We start from the raw sequence: 21,621 nt of genomic DNA on the forward strand, positions 1-21,621 counted from the left end.
GGCGGCGCCTGCCAACATGGCCGCAATCAGCTCGCAAAACAAGCAATCAGCCTTCTTAGCCGCAGAATACAAATGCGCCCCGTCCCACCCTCGTCGCCCCCCTCCCCCCATGGTCACCCTGTCCATCGCAACCGCGAGGGGCGCCCCATGTTCCTCCCGCTACTTCCCCCATTCTGGCTACCTCGGCCTCACCCCCGTCAGAGTTGAAGGCAGTGCGTCCCGCCCTCCCTCTCCCGCTCACCCTTGACAGACTTGCGCCCCAGTCGTGCGCACGAAGCTAGACGAGGACCGACGACCACTCCCCGCCAAGGCCATCTCCATCTCCGTCCGCTGCTATGAAGCCCGCGTCAGTCGCTCGCGCGGCACCGTCCACACCACCCTCCTGGTCGACCACACCAATGTGCTCTGGTCAAAATCTTCCTCCGCGGACTGGGGAGACGTCGGCGAGCTCGAGCTTCCATTCAAGGTGACACTCCCCAAGAGCACGGCCGGACTCAGCACTGCCAACTTCCAGGTCTACCGCACGTTCTGGCGCGTCGAGGCAAGTGAGTGTTGCCGCGCATCCATCTGTCATTCCCGTCTGCTTGCATCACACATCCATGTCAATCTCATCGTCTTCCTGACGCCGTGTGTTGACTTCTCCATGACAGCGATTGACCACATCCCCATCACCGGTGTCGGCCACCGGTTGCTGCGCTACTTCGACCTCGCGCTGATCCGGTACGACGTCCCTTCACACGTCCTCTCCACCCCCTACGCGTCCTCCGCATCTCCATACCTGTACACAAGTAAGCCGCGAGCACCCGTCGTGCGCTACAACGTCTCGACGCCTGACCACCCCATCGGCCCGAATGACATCATCTTCGCGTCGGTCACTGTCCAGCCGCTCGACCCGGGGGTCTCAGTCCGTAGCGCAGTTCTCACGATAGAACGTCGAATTGACCTCCTCAGCCTACCCACTTCGTCGCCCCCTCCGACGCCCACCGTGAGCCCCTACCATGCCGACGACATTCCCACACCGAGCTCCAGTACCTCCACCTTGTCTCCTGCACTACATGACCACGAATGTGCAGTCCCGGCATCATCTAGCCAATTCACGCTCGAGTCCGTGTCCTCTAGCCGCCCCCTTCTGTCACCAGCATCTGCATCCCCTCACGCGCCGTCCTCTGCTGGGTCTGCCTCTCACTATGGTGACCCTCCGGCGAGGACGATCACGTCTAATGTCCTAACGGCTGAGTACACCGACTTCGCGCGCGACCGTCTGGGTACGTTCTCCAAGACCTCCACCTTGCAGTGGCCGACGTCGCGTCCCCACAGCCGATGGGCGCTCGGGGAGACGATGCACACTTCTCGCGCAGCGGTGCGTTTCTTCGTTCGCGCTTCATTACGCGTTGTGGGGCCCGGCGGGTCCGATATGCTCGAGCTCGAGCCACGCGAGATTGCAATTGCAGCGACGAGCGAGGCCGAGCGGCGGCTAGCCCTCGCGAAGTACGCGGAGCAACGCGAGGCGACCAGTAGCGGGAGGAGCAAGAGCAAGAGCCCGTGGCGTTCCCGACACGACCCCGATGAGGAACGCGTCCAGGCTGAGTTAGCCGTGCAGGGACAAGCGAAGACGTATCCCGGGGCGGTGCCGGACATGCGGGAGCCAGAGAGGCATCGACATCACTGCAAAGAGAAGGGCGCGTCGAGAGGGACGAAGCGGCCGCATACGTCGGCGGGTCCGCGGGACAAGTCGAACTTCGCGATGTTCAGCACGAGGGACGACCGCAACGCGCATGTGGACTCGACGTCTAGTGGGGAATCACGCGATCATCGCCAGGTGCGCTCGCATGGGCACGAGCGCAAGAGCTCGCGCGGCTACGACGCGGTCAAGCAGGAATCAGGGTTGGGCGAGAGCGCATTGTTCTTCGGGAGACAGGAGAGGGAGAGGGAGAGGGAACGCACGGCGAACACGAAGGAGCGGCATACGCCGCCGCAGCCCGACCATGTACGCGCTTGGGAAGAGGAGCTCGCGCGCATCGAGGCGAAGTCGCGCAGGAATAGCTCCATGCTGAACTTATGGGGGTTGGGGCGGAAGAAGGAGATCGTCCAACGCGGTTAGGTGCGGCGCGGCCCCTAGCCCTTCAACTCAACAACCTCACGTCTCGCGACGTGTCCTTGACATCACGCTCGGCCCCGCCGACTCGCTGCATTGCGGTGATCACTCATCCGCAGGGCCCCCTTGCTAACGCATTCTCAGTTGGTGGCTTAACCGACTCGAGCGTAGCAGGGCCGACTTCGGGGGCTAACGGGTCCACGAACAAGCTTTTCTCAAGCTGGACCAATCAACGCCGACACGAATGCCTGGCATTCCGATGTTTGCCTTCTGCATGCACCTAGTACTTATCATCTGACTTCACTGTATTTGTTGCACTTGCGTCGCTGTGGTATTTGCTCTATATTATTGACCTGCTTCACTTAGACTCTGCATCACCTCACGCATCCCAGACTCCAGTAGCCAGCCTATAATACTCTGCACTGACCCACCATACGATCGGACAAGCCTCTCGCATACGCATACCTCACGACATCCTCATTGTCCACTGTACGAGTTACGTCCCCGGCTAATGTGCTCCATGGCACGCCTTCTGTCACGCCTTCTGTATCTATCACCTTCCGAAGTGTGTCTTCTCCCGTAGTCGTAATGCACCATCGATAATTCCGTGGAGCCCTGACGCCGCCATCAGCGAAGTCGAAGACCGGAGTCGCTATGCCAGGGTTGTCACGCTTCCTCAACCTGCTTCGAAGCCCGTCGAGGCGCCGCGCCCATCGCTGCTCGCGACGCGTCTGCTTGGATCTGATCGTCGCGCGGCAGGACAGCGACTACGTGCACGCAAGACGCGGCGCGGGACACGCGTCGCGCGCGGTCATGAGCGTGACGATGCGAATCAAAGCTCCGGTGTTGTCGTACGTCGTCTTCCCTTCGATATGTCAGTCGGTACGCGAGAACGTATACGCTGACGCCCGTGCCCTCGCAGGGAGACCGCGTTGGGCGATGTTGTCGCCCGAGTGGGTACTGACGGAGACACCAGGCGGGTCCGGGTCGCCGCGAATGGATGCGTATTATCATTCACGACAAGCCGTGCGGCGGAGGAAGCGTTCGCGAATCGCCACTTGCAGGTGGACGCGGCGCGCTGGGATACGGTACCGCAATCATTCCTCCTGGGCATAAGCTTCCGGGCCGTCGTTGGTGCTTGGGGTGGCGAGGCGGGAACACGACGCGTAACCGTTAGATGAGTCGACCGGAGGTGCCCCACACCTGTCCGAGTGCGACCGTCGACCCTCGCACTCAGGCTCGTGTCACTGTTAGTAGGGATCGTGCTCGAAGGAAGGTTACCTGCCACCGGTGGCTCGCTGACAACGCAAAGCCAATTTGAATAATTCATGTCAATCGGCCAAGTGACACGTCAAGGTATGTAGAAGTGGCTACTTGATCCTCAACCTACTTGTGAATATTACTCTGCAAGGCTGTTCACTCGAGATGGGCTGGATCTAGGTTTGTTCAGTCATCACTTAATCGGTCAAGTTGAGATGCAGCATCCATCCTGAAAAGCTCCCCCTTGATACCATCCTGGAACATGATTAACTGGGCTTTTTGGAAAACGGTTGTGCGCTTTCACAGACTCGCCCACGGCTATGCACATTCCAGTCGACGCTGTGCGAATCGCCGAGATGGCCGTCAACTAGAAATAGACGGCGTACGTGCCATGACAGAGCAGAACGTCGGGCTGGCCAAAAGACGGTTCCCATCGCCTTCGAGGTAAGCTTGCTTTCGCACAGATCGTAATCGCTGACCAATATGAAAGCATATCAGTGGCTATCGACTCGTAATGCATGCGGCAGGGTTCGCTGAGTGGGAAGCATCTCGTTAGGGTGGTCTGAAGTGTGCTGCCGGCGGTATGGTCTTGGAAATCAGAACAGTTGCTCATCCACCTTCTTGTTCCCGGAACGCCCAGGAAGGAATATGCTTGGAATGCACGCAGTGGGCAAGGCAACGTGTTGGTGCGTGACATTGGTAGCCATATTTTCGGATGCTATACGTGACCCTCGGACCATCCGACAGTACTGTCGTTGCAGAAAGAGGGAGAAAGTACATTTTTCAGTCCCGAGCCTTTCTGTCGTCACCTCGGAAGAGATCGGTGTCGACAGCGTCATGCGGGTCCGTGCTGAAGCTAATACTCACCTTCTGGCTCTACTTCTCGCTACTTCACGCCTTCTACAGTCCACTTTAAGCCCACTATACCTCTCTTCTCCGCAGCACGCCCCCTGCACGTCCCAAGTAAGGCATCGCACAAGATTTGAACTCACTGCGCGAATTTCCCGCCCGCTTCCCACCGCTATATGTACTGGTTCCCGACTCCCAGTAGCTCACTTGACCCATACGATGTGCCTTCGATAGCGTGTACTATGATCCCTTCAGCCGCCGTACGTGAGACGTGCATCGTATGACCCGTCCCGATGCTCCGTCCTCAGGCTTGTCACGCACAAGGCGACAGTGCCCGCGATGGGTGTGCGCGCATGAACTCCGGACAAAGAACACCAACTCTCCGCTGTCCCGGACCGTTTTGGAGCCAGAGGAGCGTCCAACGACAGGCGCCGATCAATCTCTCGGTCCCGAGAGTCTGGAGATCCAAATCTACGCAGGCGGAACGACTCTCCGTCCGCCACGGCCCGCCCACGAAGACAAGGACGCTCGACACCACATGTGTTCGCACCATGAAGCAGGCAGCTCTGCGGTGGGCCGACCTATGCACGGTTGGACCGTGGTAACCTTTTGTGTTTTGCGATATGAAATGAAAGCTCCTTTGTTCTCTGAATTCGTTTGGCGCAGGTCCAAGCCTCCTCCCGCCCGTTCATCGGCCATCCATGTTCGAACCATATATGCATAGTGCCATGCATGCAGATCGGGAGCCAAGAAACTCACCACGACGTCACTTGGGCGGTGTGACAGCGCACATTGAAAGACAACCGCGTGTCCAAATGGCTTAAAGCCCCGAGTCGGGCCACATCCCGGCAGCCTCGAAGGCATGCTATGGTACGGGGATCCATCTGCCAAAGCCTTTTTGTTTTCTGACATTGACAGAATGAATGCGGGAATTCGTCCACCTGACCTACCGAAGGGAATGATGGATCCGTATTTGCTCTCGTACCTCCTTTGGGAACAAGGAATGCAGTGTATTCGCGGAAATTAGCTGGTCCTTATGATCAGTACTCTGGACGTATGTATATGTACAACGGTGGGAGTCACCTTCTATCTTCGTTGAGAAGGAATCTTGCTGTCGAGCCCCATCTCACACGTGTTGCATATCATCGACAGATACGACATATCCTGTTGCTGATGAGCGATGCAAAGAAGACGAGATGATGGCTATATCGACGGCGGAGGAGCAAGCAAGAACATCATTCTCACCCACCATGCCACAACGGGTTTCACGCCCATCTGTCGAAGTCGTTCGAGCGGCCTTCAGCGTCACGGGTAAACAATTTTGAAGATGCAGACAAGAGCACCCAAGGGAATAGATTGCAGCAACCCGGCATCTGCGGGGTTCTCGATCTCGTGAGAGCAGGCTGGGCTGAAAGCTTGCTTCTTTGTACAAATGCAATTCTCCTTGTAGGACGGAGAGGTGGATATGCGCAGCGGCGATGTTGAACGACCGGCTCTGAAGCAAGGCGATCGAGTTCTCAGTAAGGCGGCCGACCGATCTTCTTGACAGTCGGGCCCCGGAGACAGACGCAGCGCGATCTAAAAAAGACGAGTTCTTACCGACCTGAATCAGGAGTACAGGCAGACGCCAGCGATAGGAGTGCAGACATCGCCGATTGTCAACATCCACGGGGGAGAAAGCGTTGATGTCTACAAAGGCGCAGGGAGCATGCGTTCGATCTCGGACTCGGACTCGTCATCGCTGTCGGGCTCCCTTTCCATCGCCTCCCGGGCCGACCCCTCTAGGTCGTCGATATCCCAACCGATCATCGCCTTCTCCATGTTCAGCAGCTTCACCGCTGCCGCCAGCTCACGCAGAGTTTCGTCACTAGTCCGGCGCGTCAGCATACACAAACAAATTGACACGTTGACGGATCAGTTACGGTTACCTTGCATATGCTAGTGTCCAGACGCAGAAGTCGTCGGTCCATACCTTGCTGTATACGTAGTATACCTCGTGGTGGTCGAGGACATGCTTCATCTCGAACAGACACCTCGCGACAACCCGTTTACCTCGTCCGAGGAGCGCCGCGACGTCCGCGCGACACCTTTCCGCCAATTTCCAGGAGCGGTATAGGGGGAAGGCGAGCGCACGACGATAGGACGCAGCGAATGTTGCCGACAATTCTTGCGTAGAGAAGCTGGACAGATTGGGGGGTGGCGGGTCGGCAGAGTATGGCGCTGGATCGAGCGCGGAGAATGCTGGGGTGAGGACACTCAGTGTCCAGGCGCTCTCGGGTGTCGGGTCATGTTGGGTGGTGCGGCAGTCATACGCGTAGGAAAACAGGAGTGTGACAAGGGTGAGGTACAGGTTGTGCGTCTGCTGTGGTGTGGCGAGGTCTGGCGGCAGCGTCAACCGGCGAAAAAGGCAGACGCTGTTCCGACGCCCACTTACATTCTTTCCGAGGAAGACGGAGCATCGTCGCGTTTTCTTCCTCGCTGTATTGGAAGTCGTCATCGGACACACCGGTATGTGGATTCTGCCAGTGCAATAGCTCTTGGATGTATTCATCTTCGACGTAATCTGCCCTGCTCGACCACGACCGTCGGCTATGTCACTTGACCATGTTCGGCTGACCTACATACATATAGTATTCTTCGTCCCACTTTTCGTCTTCGTGTTTCAGGCGCCGCTCCCGGCGTTCACTTGGTGGGCACGTCTCAGCATCGCCACCGAGCTCGTTGACCTCATTTTCGGTATGTGCGACGTGTCTGAGGTAACCTGTATGCATGTCCATGAAGCCGTACCGGTAGTCTGGTGCTGTCTTCAGTTGAGGAAGAGGCTCGGGGACTTCCTGTGGTAGCTGCCAATCATTCTCTGCAGCTACGTTACATCACGTATGAGCATGCCTCTGGTCGTGAACAGGGCGGTTGTCTCACCTCGCAGGATTTCTTGTTGTTTTAATGTGAGTTGCTGCGCCCGTTGAGCCAGCTCCTCGTCGATGTCATTTTCGGCGTCCGCAGTTGCATCTTCCGAGGAAAGCACTTCGATCACGGGCTGTTGTTGTTCAGTCGGACGGGGTGCAAGCAGCTTGGCTAGCAAGTCGAGGTCTTTGAATTCTTGACCCGGCGTTTCTTTTGTTAGGGTGACAGTTAGGTACCCCGAGCTTGCATCATACGACGCCGAGGCGTCCTCGTCGCCCTTGAGGGGATGAGGAAAGCTCAAGCGCAGGAAGTATGGGTTCACGTGGACGCTGAAGAGCGTCTCGTCGATGTTGATCTCAACGTCAGACGCCTACTTCGAAGGCCAGACAGGTCAGCGATCGGAGACGCAGACGCAGTAGCGAGGTCATACCCTAACGGAGGGGCAGTACATCTTGACGATGACCTCAATCTCGGTCTGACTGCAGGAAAAGCGCGGTGTAATCATGTCGTATGTGACGAAGGCGCGGTATACGGCTGTTCATTGATTCAGTACATGGTAGACTTCATGCAAAAAACAAGGCGGTATTGAGCCATTTGTCTTGACTTACACGCCGCCACAACAAATGGGTTTCAGACTAGGGTGGGCGGAGAGTCCTGTCCGAGTGATGGAGGTGTTCGCCGGTGCAAACAAGGTGGCTGCAACTTTGAGGCAGGGATGTGGCTGAGGATGATCGCGTCTGACTCGAGATCTGGCCCGATCAAAATGGAAATCGCGTACATAAACATGCACTCATCCGTCCGCACACAAGCATTTCCCGCGACCGTCGCATCCTCGCCATGCCTGTCGACCCACAAGTGAGCATCCGCACCATTTGAATTGGATATGCACCTAATGTAACGTGGTCATAAAGAAACTACCCGCTTACCCACCGCTAGCCACCGTCGAGCAGATCATCCTCAAGGAGAAGCGCGGCAATTGCGTCCCTGTCTATGTCGAACTCCCTGGCGATCTCTTGACACCATGTGTTGCGTACTTGAGAATAGCTAAGGATGCGAAGTACAGCTTCCTCCTCGAGTCGGTCGTAGCAGGCGGGCAGATCGCGCGGTACAGTTTCATGGGGGCAGGTGAGTACTCAGCGTGACTCGGGCTTGTCTGACAGCACTGACTGGACGCTGCACAAAGACCCGTTCAAGGTGATTCGGACAGGTCCAAATGAGGAGAACACGGGTGACCCCATGGCAGCCCTGCAGAAGGAGCTGAACGTCTACCGATACGTGAAGCTCCCCGAGGTGCCCACATTCACCGGCGGCGCGATTGGCTATGTCGCGTACGACTGTATCCAGCATTTCGAGCCGAAGACGAAGCGCGAGCTGAATGACACCCTCGGTATCCCAGAGGCCATCTTCATGCTCGTCGACACGCTCCTCATCTACGACCACCTCTACCAGAGTGTCAAGGTCGTCTCCCATGTGTTCAGTCCTAGCACCGCGGGCGCCGTAAACTTGTCCTTCATCTACCAGACCGCTGTAGCGAAGGCACGGAGGCTGGCGAAGATGGTGCTGAGTTCATCGCTTCCGGAGGTCCCGCAGCCGCCAATCGTTCTTGGTAACAGGGCTGTCTCGAACGTGGGGAAGGAGGGCTACGAGCATTTTGTCACTGATTTAAAGAAGCACATCGTGGCGGGCGACATCATCCAGGCTGTTCCCTCGCAACGGCTCGCGAGGCCGACGACTCTGCACCCATTCAACGCCTACCGCCATCTGCGCCGAGTAAACCCGAGCCCATATATGTTCTATCTGGATTGTGGCGAGCTGCAATTGGTCGGTGCCAGTCCGGAGACGCTCTGCAAGGTGGAGAAAAACAAAGTGTTCAACCACGCCATCGCGGGTACCGTTCGGAGAGGTCTGTCAATCGAAGGTCGGTCAGCTCATATGTTGCTTGACAATCTCTGAAACCTTCGACAAAATGCATAGAGGATGAACAGCTGGGACAGCAGTTGTTGTCTTCGGAAAAAGACCGAGCAGAGCACATCATGCTGGTCGATCTTGCGCGCAACGATGTCAACCGTGTTTGCCAACCGAGCACCGTCAAGGTTGACCACCTCATGCGGCTAGAGAAGTTCAGCCACGTTACACACCTGACGTCCCAGGTCTCTGGCCAGCTTCGGGAGGGAAAAACGAGGTATGGCGCCTTTGCGATACCATGCTGGAGCACTGACTCATGTCCGCTAGATTCGACGCTTTTCGTTCCATCTTCCCAGCCGGCACAGTCTCAGGTGCTCCAAAAATTAAGGCGATTGAGCTCATCTACGAGCTCGAGAAGGAGCGGCGTGGGGTATATGCAGGAGCAGTTGGCAGATTTGACTTCGCGGATGACGAGATGGATACCTGCATCGCGATACGAACTATGACGTTCAAGGACGGTGTGGCTTACCTGCAAGCAGGAGGTGGAATTGTCTACGACAGTGTCGAAGAAGACGAGTATATAGAGACAATCAACAAGCTGAAGGGCAACGTCAGGGCGTTGGAAAGAGCTGAACGTATGTTGTTGGTAGCCGTCTCGCAGTCAACGATGCTAACGCGCACCGACAGAATACTGGCACGAAATCCAGACGTCAGGTGCTGGCACCTCCGCGTAAACCCAGTAGTGACTAGATGAATATAATATATCTACTCTATTCTGGCTGCCCGCGACTGAGGGCCGCCTCTCGTACTCTCTGCAGCTTTTTTGCGCGCGCTGCTTGTCGCTCCAAATCCTCGCGACGCAGTGCGACACCTTCGCGACCCGCAATGCTCAGAATACCCGCGACCAGTTCCGCTGTCCTCGTGCTCTCGTCGTTCGCAGGTATTGGGTACGTCACGACTCGTGGGTCCACATTCGAATCCACGAGAGCGATTGTCGGGACATGGTGGGCAGAGCAATCCTTGATCGCATAGAGGTTCGGAATGGGGTTGAGGAAGATGACGAGGTCAGGGATGAGCTGTTCTTTGACCTCCGTTCGAACGAGGTTGAACATCTCCAATCTGTTCGACAGAGTACCGGCGAACCATTTCTCGCCGAGGTGGAACGCCCTCTCGCCGACACGCTCTGCCGCCTTCCGTACGACCGCGCGGAGGTCTGGTCTTGTGCCCACAAAGATGACCGAGCCACCCCTCGAGGTGACTGCTCGCACGACCTGCGCGGCGCGCCGGAGCAGGGGCACGGTATGGTCGAGGTCGATGACAGTGATGCCCGCGCGCACACCGTATGCATATGGCAGGAAGTGGGGGTTCATGAGCGACTGCGAGTGGCCCATGTGAGCGCCTGCGGCGAGGAGATGTGAGACGGTGAGGCTCTGTCCAGGGGTCGGTCGGTGGAGAGGGTGGTGCGGCTGGAAGCTGTTCTCGCGCTTTTGGGTCGAGCCAAAGTCCGAGTAGAAGGAGACTGGGAGCGGTCAGTGCGGACTTGGGGGTGGTGCGGATAGGACCCACTGAGAGACTCGTATTCAGCGTTCTGGAGCTGGAACTGTGTCCAGTCCTCCTGGGTCTCGAGAGGCGGGTGGTCCGAGGCTGGTGCGGACATGCCGCGCCTGAGGCTGAGCTGGGCTGCGGTGGGCACTGCGGCCGTGGCCCGCGAGGATCGTGCATGGGCGGCGAGGCGTGCGCGGGCGGCGAGGCGTGCGTGGGCTGCTGGGAGGGACATGGTGTGAGGCCGCCACCAGGAGCGTGAGCCAGGAGCCAGCGCAAGAGGCAGACGCGCCCGCGGCGAATGGCGACGCGAGGATGCGCGCCTGCTCCGCTTACCTCAGCGGCATCGATTTTTTTCTACTGCCCTCTCCTCGCTCGCATCTTCACCGCCTCCTTCTCTGCCTCGCACCCCTCCCTGTCCCTTTCGCTCATTCTCCCTTCCCAGCCCAAAAAATGGAGGACATCTTCGACGGTGCTATCGGTATCGACCTCGGAACCACCTACTCGTGAGCTCTCCGGCCGGAGATCGCGGCGCATGGATGCTAACTCTCCTTGCAGCTGCGTAGGTGTCTGGCAAAACGACCGGGTCGAAATCATTGCCAACGACCGTGCGTATTGGATGTTGTCTGCAGGGAGCGACACTCACCGTCTGAGCAGAGGGTAACCGCACGACACCGTCCTACGTCGCCTTCTCCTCCGAGGAGCGTCTGATCGGCGATGCCGCAAAAAACCAGGCCGCCATGAACCCCAAGAACACGATCTTCGACGCAAAGCGTCTCATCGGCCGGAGATTTGAGTAAGCTCTGCCCCCATCGCTCTGCTAATAAGCGGCCGCTCATGCGCCATATAGCGACCCCGACGTCAAGAAGGACATGACACACTGGCCCTTCGAGGTCGTTGAGAAGGACGGTTCTCCTCTGATCAAGGTCGAATACCTTGGCGAGGAGAAGACCTTCAGCCCGCAGGAGATTTCATCCATGGTTCTGACCAAGATGAAGGAGATTTCGGAGGCCAAGCTCGGCAAGACCGTGAAGAAGGCCGTGGTCACGTAAGTCTGCAATTTTTCACCCATGAAAAGCCTCGCCTCATGCAAAGAAATCAGCGTCCCTGCATACTTCAACGACTCCCAGCGTTTGGCTACCAAGGATGCCGGTACCATCGCTGGTCTTGACGTTCTCCGTATCATCAACGAGCCCACGGCTGCCGCTATTGCCTACGGTCTCGACCGTACCTCTACCAGCGAGCGGAACGTCCTCATCTTCGATCTTGGTGGAGGAACTTTCGATGTCTCCCTGCTCAACATCACCGGTGGTGTCTTCGCCGTCAAGGCGACTGCCGGTGACACTCACCTTGGTGGTGAGGACTTCGACAACAACCTGCTCGATCACTTCAAGAAGGAGTTCCAGCGCAAGACCAAGCTCGACATCTCCGACGATGCCCGTGCCCTGAGGCGGTTGCGCAGCGCCTGCGAGCGTGCCAAGCGTACCCTGTCCAGCGTGACCCAGACCACGGTTGAGGTCGACTCGCTGTACCAGGGCGAGGACTTCTCAGCGAACATCACCCGTGCTCGTTTCGAGGAGATCAACGCCCCTCTCTTCAAGTCGACTATTGATCCTGTCGAGCGGGTACTGAAGGACGCGAAGATGCCCCGTGAGAAGGTCGACGACATTGTCCTTGTCGGTGGTTCGACTCGTATCCCCAAGGTCCAGTCGCTCGTCTCCGAGTACTTCGGCGGCCGTCAGCTCAACAAGTCGATCAACCCCGACGAGGCTGTTGCCTACGGTGCCGCTGTCCAGGCTGCCGTTCTCACTGGCCAGACGTCTGACAAGACCGCGGACCTTGTGCTCCTCGATGTCGCTCCCTTGTCGCTCGGTGTCGCCATGCAGGGCGACATCTTCGGTGTCGTCGTTCCCCGTAACACCCCGATCCCTACCAACAAGTCGCGGACATTCACGACGGTCGAGGACAACCAGACGACTGTCACCTTCCCGGTATACGAGGGCGAGCGCACGCAATGCCGCGACAACCGTCTGCTCGGCGAGTTCGAGCTCACCGGTATCCCGCCCATGCCCCGTGGTCAGGCCGAGCTCGTCACCACCTTCGAGGTTGACGCCAACGGTCTCCTCAAGGTCACCGCTCAGGACCGTGCATCCGGCCGCAAGGCGCAGATCAGCATCACGAACTCGGTCGGCCGTCTCTCGTCTGCTGAGATCGAGCAGATGGTCAAGGACGCAGAGCAGTTCAAGCAGGCGGACAAGGACTTCTCCGCACGGCACGAGGCCAAGTCCGACCTTGAGAGCTACATCCACCAGGTCGAGAACACGATCACGTCGCCTGAGATCGGCATGAAGCTCAAGCGCGGCGCGAAGGCGCAGGTCGAGGCGGAGCTCGCGCGTGCGATGGAGAAGCTCGAGATCGAGGACTCGTCGGCGGACGAGCTCCGGAAGGCGCAGCTGGGCATCAAGCGTGCGCTCCAAAAAGCCACCGCCGGTCTCCGGTAAGGCTGAGTGACGATGGTTGTTGGCGAGTGTTGTGGTTGCGGTCGTAGCATAGCTGTCTGTCTCATCATGTCTTTTCACGTCCTACCTGCTTGAATGTCGTGCATCTGTGACATACAAAACGAAGCTGTCCGTCCTTGCATCGTACTGTTGTACTCATAATAGTGACGACTCTTGCGAGATGCATCTTGATTGCTTGTGTGGGGGCAGAGTGCGTTGGCAGCAAGGTATAGAGCGCGACAGTAAAAGCCAGAGATGACAACAGACTAAGGCTACAAGGAAGGGCACGAAGACTCGGAAGAGAAAGGCTGCTGTCATGTCGACAGTGCTTTGTGCACTCTCAGAGCAACCTCAAGGATCCAGAGTTCTTCGTCGGCACCGTCACAGAGGGCTTTGTCCGCCTCAGCGAACGCCAAAGCACACTTAGCCTTCTGCCTTCCCGATAGTGTAGGATGCTCGATGATGAGGTCATGCAACTGAGAAAGTCCATCAATGCGCTGAAGATGGTCAGCGAGTACAAGTGGGCTTACCTGAGATATGATCTGCGAGGCTGAGTATCCTTGTCGAATGATTCCTTTCACCGTCTTCCTGATTGCGTCAAAGCCCTTCGCTTTTACGCCGTTACTACTGTCCACGTCCATGGCATCGCTAGAAACTAGCTCGACGCCCAACGTGGTTGCAAGGTTATTGATTACAGAGGATTGCACGACGCCTGCAATCTCCTCGATGTCGCTTGGTATGATGTCCGTTGGAGGGTCTGTTGACATCGAGAGGCGGGAGGCAGACTGGAGGTATGTGATGGAACGGCGAAGGTCACCATGGGAGGTATCAATGAGCGCAGAGATGACAGCGTCGGTGACGGGGACATTTTCTTTAGATGCAATCTCGGCGAGACGAGTGGAAGTGGACATAGAGTCGAGAGGTTTGAACCGGAACTTTGAACATCGAGAGGCAAGGGGGTCGATGATTCTGACCCTTGTCGTCAGAAAGCGTCTTCTCATGCGGGAGGCTAACTCACCGGGTGACATAGTTGCATACGAGGCAAAAGCGTGTAATTCGAGCGTACGTCTCCATTATTCGCCTCAGAGCTGCTTGTGCATCCTGCGTCATGGAGTCCGCTTCGTCGAGGATGATGATCTTGTATGGTGGGCAGGGATACGTCTTGCCGTCGGACGAAACAGCTTGTGCGCGAGGTGTCTGCCGCGCGAAGTTCTTGATCTTATCGCGGACGATGGCAATGCCTCGCTCGTCGGACGCGTTTAGCTCTAGCACTCTCGAACGAAAGTTATCAGGTCTGACGAAGATATGTAAGATACAATATAGACAGCTGAGAGTGGTGGTCATACCCGAATAGCTGCCGCGACAACGCAAGAATAGTGGATGTCTTGCCCGTACCGGGTGGCCCATAAAACAACATGTGCGGTAGCTAGCGGTTATCTGTGAGTGCCGAACGGTTCAAGGACAATCAATACCACGCACATTTGAGGATGTCAACGTCTTCCGGAGAACAGCAACCGTGTGTTCTTGAGCGGAGACGTCGTCGATAGTTTTCGGACGACTACCAGTATGCAATGAGTACATTACAGGAGCGCCGCCGCAGAGAGACTGACTATTTCTCGACCCATGGCTGATGCTGTGGGTCAGCAGCTTGCTTCTGTGGTGCAGACCTAGTTTGCGGTTGGAAGAAAGACATGTTATGAGGTCGACTGGCAACTGGCGTGGACGCGACTACTGTACACGCTCACTGGCAGGCCGTGGCTGGTCACAGCGACGCGTCTGAACGCGAGGTGTCACAAGTCTGTCACACGGTGACAAGACGCGACTCGGGTCGACGCGCGCGGCCGTCTCTTCGCGACTTCCACATCTCTCATCACTGAACGCGCTCTCCTGGCTCTGTCGCGAAATGTCCGCCTCAGACACTCAGCCAAGTACGTGGGCTACGTATCATGAATGCTCTATAGACTCAAAAGACCCCTTAGCCGTGGTGGACCTCACGGATGCAGCCGGTTAGAACTGTACATGATATTCAGACTCACGACGTGTTCTGAGCAGCACACAGAGAAATCCGACAAGGCATCACTAGTCGAGCTCAAGAATGGAAAGCTGGTCTTCAAACAGAAACCACTGCCTCTGGAGAAGATGTCGGAAACCATGCAAGGTATGTACGCTCTTGGTCTCTGCTACTGAAGTGCTGATGCATGTTGCTGGCACGTGGCAGGCATCGTTAGATTCCGCGAATTCATTGAAGGTCGAATGGAACGGAAGGAAGATGCCCTGCCGAAGATACCAGATGAACATCTACCTCTGGTCGTCAAACTAGTGCATGAGAGGTATGAACATCCGCTGTCTTACTGTACTATTCTGATATTCGTCACATAGCGACAAGACTATCCATGCACTCTCCAAACATATACAGGGCGAATTGCTACCAACCCATGAAGACGATGGCATCATCCTTGATTCATCTTCCGTCCTCCCTCTCGATGCCATTGAACGAGCTATCAAGGCGGTGGCCACAAGGAATAACTATGGGCTTGAGAGTACCAAGGGAATGGGCAAGGTCCCTGCTGCGCTAAACATCTGGAGGTGGGAGACCAAGGATCAGCATATGGATTGGCTGCCCAAAGCAGTCAGGGAGAAGCTCGAAGCTCGGATGGCGGAGCGGCGACAGGTATGTGTACTTGCCAGTCATATAGACAAGCGTTGACTGACTTGCACCAGGCGAAACAAGACGTTCAAGACCTGTTCGGCACGCTATCAGACGACGCGCGCAGTAGCTTGCTCGGCACCAAGAACACGACTAGGACACCTCTGAAGGCGAAGCCGAGCGTGCAGAGCGCGGAAGAGGTTGATACTCCTGACAAAGCCGAAAATGAATCCAAAGCTCAGTCGCAACCGCAGGATGCAGAGGGGGTGAGTGACACCAGACCACACTACTACTCAACTTGCTCATGCATTATGCATCTAGGAGAAGGTCGGCACGCCCAAGGGCCCAGGCAGACCTAAGAAATCTGTGGACCCCGAGAAGGCGGTAAAGGTACGCAACACCCTCAATAACGGAGAGTCTAGGAGGATGACCCTCCTGACAGGAAAGGGAGAAGCTTGAGAAGAAGGCAGCCAAGGCAGAGAAGGAGAAGAAGGAGCAGGAGGCACGAAGCAAGTCACGGTCCATAATGGCTAGCTTCTTCGGTAAAGCCAAGGCTGCCCCTGCGAAGCGATCTGATTCATCGGGATCTGCAAAGACTGGCAACTCACAGACGGCGGGTCCGTCAACGAGTCAATCAGATTTTGCCAAGACGTTCAGACCGTTTGTCGTGAAGAAGGATGCGGAGATCGCACCCTTGAATTGGTTTGAACAGGCACGAGGACGGCGCTATGCTAGTAACGTGCGGACCGAAGGCGATGTCATTGTGTTGGATGAAGAAGAGATACCCAAGGCATCCGGGTCAGACGTGGACGTCAGTCGAATGGATGCAAATGGTGCGTCTTCATCGTCGTCCCGTAGGCAGGATTCTCAGATATTGTATTACAGAACGTCTACAGCGTATTATCTCTCAGCCCCACATCTCCCATTGTCCAATACCCCGCCGACGGCAACCTCAGTCTCACATGAAGACCTACTCTGCACATTCCGTCCGGTCCATCATGGCTCAATTGACTGAGGCAGAAGTGACGGGTGACGACGACACGGTTCGCGCACTGCTTTCAGTGTTACGTGACCGACGAGCGACGCCCGTGAAAGTGCTCATTTTCACGGAGGATGCCCGCCCAGGCTACTTCGGAACGTGGACTCGCAGCTCCCGGGAGGTCGGGCCTCGTGCGCCCTTTGGCCGGGACGTGCTCGCTCTGGATTACGGGTATGACAGTGCGGAAGAATGGGAAGGAGAGGAAGAGAGCGGGGGCGATGACGTCGTCGAAGATGCAGACGAAGAGGAGGCGGGTGACGGCGAAGGCGAAGACGACTCCGACACGGACAGTTGGTTGGTGGATGATGATGAGGTTGAGGACCCAGGCACGCCCGTGGAAGAGCGGCGTGCTGACAGCCCGGACTTGATGCTGCTGGACGTCCCTTACGTTCCGTCTAAGCGGAAGACGACATTGGAAGCAAGCAAACAGAGCAAGAAGCGGAAAGTTGTCATCCCCTTGGTGCCATTCACAAAGGGCCCATGCTGGGAGTCAACCGTTGGTCGGTGTAGCTACGAGCCCTTCGAGCCATATCGGATCGAACTATTCAATGGTGCGTCGCATCCCTCGTGTCCCGAATGCTTCGAGTGCTTATAGGTCTCGCTTGGCCAGACACCCCTTATCCCATTGATCCATTCACGTATGTCGCTGCCCCCGTAGAGATACCAACCGCTTCAACAACAATAAAGGAGCGCGCCGACTTCGCCGTACCCGCCCTTCCATCTCGAGTTGCTGGCCCGAACACGCAAGCTACGTCTACCCCTACCAGTGCCGCGGCATCATCGACGACCGCCGGACCAGGAGGACCGAAGAAGCCCGTGCCCGCGCCGAAGACCGCGTTCCCCGAAGCACACTTACCGGTACTCCTGGCCAAGATCAACACGCTCGCCACCAGCAACCTGGCGTACATCGTTGAGAGCGTATATCAAGACTTGCGCGAGCAGCGAGTCAAGAAGAATGCGATCGAGGCGAAGGTGAAGGAGGTTGGTGAGAAGAGCAAAACGCAGAAGATCTGGATCGTCAGGCCCGAGGTGAAGGTCAGTCCCAGTCAGTTTCCATGCCCTTGTTGACCCAAGCTGACACTGATGACATAGGCTGCTCATGGGTTGGCTTGAGACATCTCTTGAATGCTTCATGTTGTTGCACTGTCGTTATACATATAGCATCACGTTCTTCGTTTGACACTATATCTTGCATTCTGAGGTGTCGCTGGTTGCTGTAGCAGCCAATACAGTAAGTATGAGTACAACATTATGAATGTACACAGTCTAAGCAAATATCCCTGGTTCTCCATGCTTCCACTTCGCCCTCCCCCTCCCATTTTACGTGATTGGGAGAGCAACCCGTTATGACGAGGCAAGCTTCCACAATAGATCAGCGTATTCCGCGTCAGACTTTGTATGGTCAAAGTTGACGCAATGTACGTCGCCCGTCATGGACCCTGGGGTAGTAAGCAAGATGAGCGAGGGGTCGAATGTGATAGAAACTCTGGCGACGCACGAACGAGCATCTTCGCGACGCGCCCGTCCCGTCCCAGGACAGGTTCAAAACCTAGTCCTTTGTACATGGCCAGACGTAGACTGATGGATACAGGCGATTGAGAAGGGGCCATAATGAGAGTAACGAAGAGACTTACACGGTGGCATCCAAATTGTGCTCTGAAGATGGATCTGACTCCTTCAAATTGCGTAGTTCCTCTTGAACGCGAGCCAACTCAGCTTCCTTCCCAGCAAGTGCACCCTCAGCGTCATTGATAGCCTTGATCATTGACAGTCGTGTCTCATCCAGCTCGTTCAGCATCGCCGCATGCTGTTCGGCGGAGGGAAGCGTCGACGGCCGCGTAGAGGACACTCGCGCCGCTTCAAGGACTCGTGCAAGGGCTGCTCACAGGTTAAACATGGTCGCACAAGAACATCAGCGGCCAAATTGAAGACTGACAGCGCACGCGAGACTGCGCCTCTTCCATCTCCTTCCTGCGCTCCTCCTCTGTTATTGACATTTGCTCCTCAGCGGCTGCGATCGTGAGGTAGTCCTCCTCAGGATCTATGATTGGGATCATCTCCCGAATGGCTTTTCTGTATAAACCAGCTCAGCTTTGTTCAGCAAGAAAAACAAATCTTGTAGACATACATCGTGTCTTGTATACTGATGGACATCGCGAACGCGTTCAAGGCATGAGTGGATATCCTCCGGCGCCAGTGGCTCTACGCGTTCACTTCCAACTGTTTGACACGCCCACGTGATCGTGCTTGTTCGTGCTCTGGCGTTCAGTGTTCACTTGGTGTTCACCGTGACCTACGCACTTGCTTCCACCATGAACTTGCCAACTGTACATCTTTTACAGAGGATGCAAGTCGTTGAGTGAGTAGCCTCGAGTCGAGACCTTCCACGCTGCGCTGGCGTGTGTTTGGGACCGTGTCTGTCCGAGTCATCACTCGAATCCTGGGTACGTATCATGATGGTGTCTTAATCGAGGGAGGATGTCTCGGTCTGTCTGTCTGTGATGACGACGCCGCGTTATGGTATGTCATTCAGGCACAGATTCGTCTGAGTGACTCGCAAGTATGTCTCGCACAGTACAAGCAGGATAATCTCCGAGTCGACAGGTTCATCTGCTTTTGGTTCCTACAGCCGCCGATCTACGTCTGCTGTCGCTAGCAGCGTAGAGTAGGAAGTCATTAGGCACGGCGCCTCACTGTCCCCGAGCTTTTCACGCTAGGCAGCTCAAAAGTTTGTGCGTTGTCTGGACTTCCGCGCCCATGTCCGTTGCATGCAAGCATACCTCACGGAGGTTCAATATTCAATCCTAGCGACCGTCGGCTCACTCCCACTTCGTTTCGTGGATGCCAAGCACGCGTACCTCGCGACCTTGCAAAACCTTTTTATTGGTACGAGTCATGACTTAAATTCCATGCTTGCCTCACAATGAGACAAATCCTGCAGCCTAGCAATATCACAGCGGTTCAGGTTGTTTGATAGCGAAGTCTGAGCAGTGATACTGAGTTAGTATCGTGCTACTGCAGTCGGCGATTCTCGCGGAAAGTAACATACTTGTGACCCTCACGGCATCTGAATCGTCTCAGAATGAGACTGGATAGCTGGGTAGATGGCCATGTGATGTTCCGCCGGATGCTCAGAGGTAAGATGGGACGATGTTTTGCTTGTGAGTCTGCCAATTGCTATTCTCCGGTAACACTGCACGGCTATGAACCAGCTTGGTATAAAGGTGGGCATCTCTCTGCTTCCAACTCCAGCTCACTCTTACTTTCCGAGCTCACAAACGAAGCAAGGTGCTGGTCGGTGAGTTCATTCAGTTCCCGTCTTCAATTGACGTCGCTGACGAGACGGCATCGCCAGCCTTGCATTTTTACGTCACTGTCCTACTGCACGCACTTCACGACTCACTTCGATCCCCTACTTCATCGACATGCGTTACTCTGCTCTGTTCTGCGCCGCAGCTCTGGCCTCCGCTGCCGCCCCCGCACTTGCTGCTGGCCGGTGCGTCCCTAATCGCCTGATGCGCATGCACTATTACTCACATTCCGAACAGTTACAGTCGCGCATTCTCAGATGAACCGTCAGTCCGCCGAGACTACTACGATGGCCTTGCGGCGCGTGGCAACTACGACATGGAATGGCCGACGCGACGCGAACTATACGAGGCCCTACACGCGCGGCTGGCGCTGCCCTCGGAGAAGCCGGGTAGTGGTCCTAGCACGAAGCCGCCTTCTCGGAAGAACACACCGTTCTCTTCTGGCGCTGAGCCAAGCAGCGGCTCGGGGATGGACTCGTCGTTTGGCGATGACGGGCTCGCGAGCAAGGCTTTGGACGACTTCACAGCCCCGTAGCTGGGGACGAGGCTAAGTATCCGTAGTCGACTAGGGCAGTGGATGTCTTGTAATTCTAGTTTGTTGATTCGTTGTGTCATGTATGATACTTGGTGTAGTCTTCGTCTACCCGTTCTGTGTATCATCGCATTTGTTCCGCTAGTGGCTCGTCGATTGGTTCTGGCTACGAAAATGTTAGGATGTACTTCGCAAGGACTCCTGCCAATGTGTGACATCCGAACGGTCACAACATTGAGTGGCTGCACTTACCATGAGAGATGAAGAACAATACGTGTTCCTTGTCACCTTGCGCACGTAATGTGTGTTGATCATCTCCAACAGGGTATCATCGTAAGTGCCAGTACAGTCAGACCATATATTGGCATCGGTACGACAGCACCCCAAGTTCGATGGCTCGATGAATCAGGAAGTACTGGGTTTGGGGTATACGTCGCTCGTTGAGCGTGATGGAGAGTCGGCGAAGCCAGCCATACTACGCTCAATCGCGAAGGACCGACCCTCCGGAAAGCGAGACTGACACTATCGAAGCGAGAAACTGGGTGTCGGAGGCTGGCCCCTCGCCCGCCGTCCGCCTCGCCCGTCCAGCGTATTAAGAGCGAGCCTTGTGGCTCGACCGCCATCCCCCTTCTCTTCCTCTCCCTCATCATCCCCTCAGGTCGAACGGGTGCGGCGGCGAGGTCTGGTGTTTGTGAGTCTTCCTCTTCCTCCTCTTCGCCCACTCGAGCGAGCACTGATGACTACATTGTCCCGTCCCCAAGTGCATGATCAGCGGCTTGCGCATTCGCTCGGTCCACGGAATTGGACCTCCTGCTCGCCCGAGGCCATCCAGATAGCTTCCCATCCACTGGTGCATCCTTGCGGGAGGTTCGCGAGGGTGCGTCGGTCGATGGCGGTTATTCTGCGAGCAGCTCGAGTGATGCCATCGCCTAGCGAAATACCGTCGTGACGGGGCGTCGGCGTTGCTTGGTTTGCACGGTTTTGTGGTGCTTTTGCTAGAGTAGCATCCCGTAGTTGCCTGTAATGTAGTGTAGTTCTC

General features: G+C 56.3%; 9 protein-coding genes across 9 annotated transcripts; 5 read left to right on the forward strand and 4 right to left on the reverse strand.

Moving 5' to 3' along the window:
- Positions 1–27: 27 nt before the first annotated feature.
- On the forward strand, positions 28–2,395 carry C8Q71DRAFT_228924 (uncharacterized protein). Its single transcript, XM_047917155.1, has 3 exons — positions 28–209; positions 264–545; positions 651–2,395. The coding sequence occupies exons 1-3, from the start codon at positions 110–112 to the stop codon at positions 2,099–2,101; spliced, it is 1,833 nt and encodes a 610-aa protein (XP_047783994.1). The 5' UTR covers positions 28–109; the 3' UTR covers positions 2,102–2,395.
- A 1,624-nt stretch (positions 2,396–4,019) lies between these two features.
- Positions 4,020–4,734, forward strand: C8Q71DRAFT_735305 (uncharacterized protein). Its single transcript, XM_047922465.1, has 2 exons — positions 4,020–4,041; positions 4,103–4,734. The coding sequence occupies exon 2, from the start codon at positions 4,193–4,195 to the stop codon at positions 4,436–4,438; it is 246 nt and encodes an 81-aa protein (XP_047783995.1). The 5' UTR covers positions 4,020–4,041; positions 4,103–4,192; the 3' UTR covers positions 4,439–4,734.
- A 729-nt stretch (positions 4,735–5,463) lies between these two features.
- C8Q71DRAFT_735309 (SHQ1-domain-containing protein) lies at positions 5,464–7,827 on the reverse strand. The gene is made up of 7 exons (XM_047922466.1): positions 7,717–7,827; positions 7,539–7,642; positions 7,124–7,478; positions 6,830–7,067; positions 6,639–6,772; positions 6,133–6,583; positions 5,464–6,071 (listed from the first exon to the last, which is right to left on the reverse strand). Exons 2-7 carry the CDS (start codon positions 7,611–7,613, stop codon positions 5,894–5,896), a joined length of 1,431 nt encoding a protein of 476 aa, XP_047783996.1. The 5' UTR covers positions 7,614–7,642; positions 7,717–7,827; the 3' UTR covers positions 5,464–5,893.
- Positions 7,828–7,945: 118 nt separating this feature from the next.
- On the forward strand, positions 7,946–9,747 carry C8Q71DRAFT_794189 (anthranilate synthase component; the record flags this gene model as incomplete). Its single annotated transcript, XM_047925525.1, has 6 exons — positions 7,946–7,963; positions 8,020–8,233; positions 8,292–9,026; positions 9,083–9,290; positions 9,341–9,648; positions 9,701–9,747. The coding sequence occupies 6 exons, from the start codon at positions 7,946–7,948 to the stop codon at positions 9,745–9,747; spliced, it is 1,530 nt and encodes a 509-aa protein (XP_047783997.1).
- Positions 9,748–9,783: 36 nt separating this feature from the next.
- Positions 9,784–10,790, reverse strand: C8Q71DRAFT_853463 (ribosomal protein S2; the record flags this gene model as incomplete). The annotated part of the gene is made up of 2 exons (XM_047926945.1): positions 9,784–10,532; positions 10,580–10,790. The coding sequence occupies 2 exons, from the start codon at positions 10,788–10,790 to the stop codon at positions 9,784–9,786; spliced, it is 960 nt and encodes a 319-aa protein (XP_047783998.1).
- A 218-nt stretch (positions 10,791–11,008) lies between these two features.
- Positions 11,009–13,056, forward strand: C8Q71DRAFT_699565 (heat shock protein; the record flags this gene model as incomplete). Its single annotated transcript, XM_047920075.1, has 5 exons — positions 11,009–11,061; positions 11,114–11,163; positions 11,213–11,351; positions 11,406–11,603; positions 11,658–13,056. 5 exons carry the CDS (start codon positions 11,009–11,011, stop codon positions 13,054–13,056), a joined length of 1,839 nt encoding a protein of 612 aa, XP_047783999.1.
- Positions 13,057–13,367: 311 nt separating this feature from the next.
- Positions 13,368–14,746, reverse strand: C8Q71DRAFT_699782 (replication factor C; the record flags this gene model as incomplete). Its single annotated transcript, XM_047920084.1, has 6 exons — positions 13,368–13,529; positions 13,584–14,022; positions 14,072–14,347; positions 14,400–14,479; positions 14,533–14,611; positions 14,664–14,746. The coding sequence occupies 6 exons, from the start codon at positions 14,744–14,746 to the stop codon at positions 13,368–13,370; spliced, it is 1,119 nt and encodes a 372-aa protein (XP_047784000.1).
- A 168-nt stretch (positions 14,747–14,914) lies between these two features.
- C8Q71DRAFT_735312 (chromatin assembly factor 1 subunit A-domain-containing protein) lies at positions 14,915–17,920 on the forward strand. Its single transcript, XM_047922467.1, has 11 exons — positions 14,915–14,981; positions 15,033–15,059; positions 15,113–15,211; positions 15,272–15,383; positions 15,433–15,724; positions 15,775–15,966; positions 16,022–16,090; positions 16,143–16,533; positions 16,586–17,290; positions 17,350–17,774; positions 17,832–17,920. The coding sequence occupies exons 1-11, from the start codon at positions 14,957–14,959 to the stop codon at positions 17,850–17,852; spliced, it is 2,358 nt and encodes a 785-aa protein (XP_047784001.1). The 5' UTR covers positions 14,915–14,956; the 3' UTR covers positions 17,853–17,920.
- C8Q71DRAFT_735315 (uncharacterized protein) lies at positions 17,921–19,027 on the reverse strand. The gene is made up of 5 exons (XM_047922468.1): positions 18,868–19,027; positions 18,676–18,812; positions 18,374–18,617; positions 18,238–18,317; positions 17,921–18,178 (listed from the first exon to the last, which is right to left on the reverse strand). Exons 1-5 carry the CDS (start codon positions 18,891–18,893, stop codon positions 18,084–18,086), a joined length of 582 nt encoding a protein of 193 aa, XP_047784002.1. The 5' UTR covers positions 18,894–19,027; the 3' UTR covers positions 17,921–18,083.
- Between the last annotated feature and the right edge of the window lie 2,594 nt (positions 19,028–21,621).

This window comes from Rhodofomes roseus, assembly GCF_022264815.1.
Source record: "Rhodofomes roseus strain CIRM-BRFM 1785 chromosome Unknown C8Q71scaffold_2, whole genome shotgun sequence".
Lineage (NCBI taxonomy): Eukaryota > Fungi > Basidiomycota > Agaricomycetes > Polyporales > Fomitopsidaceae > Rhodofomes > Rhodofomes roseus.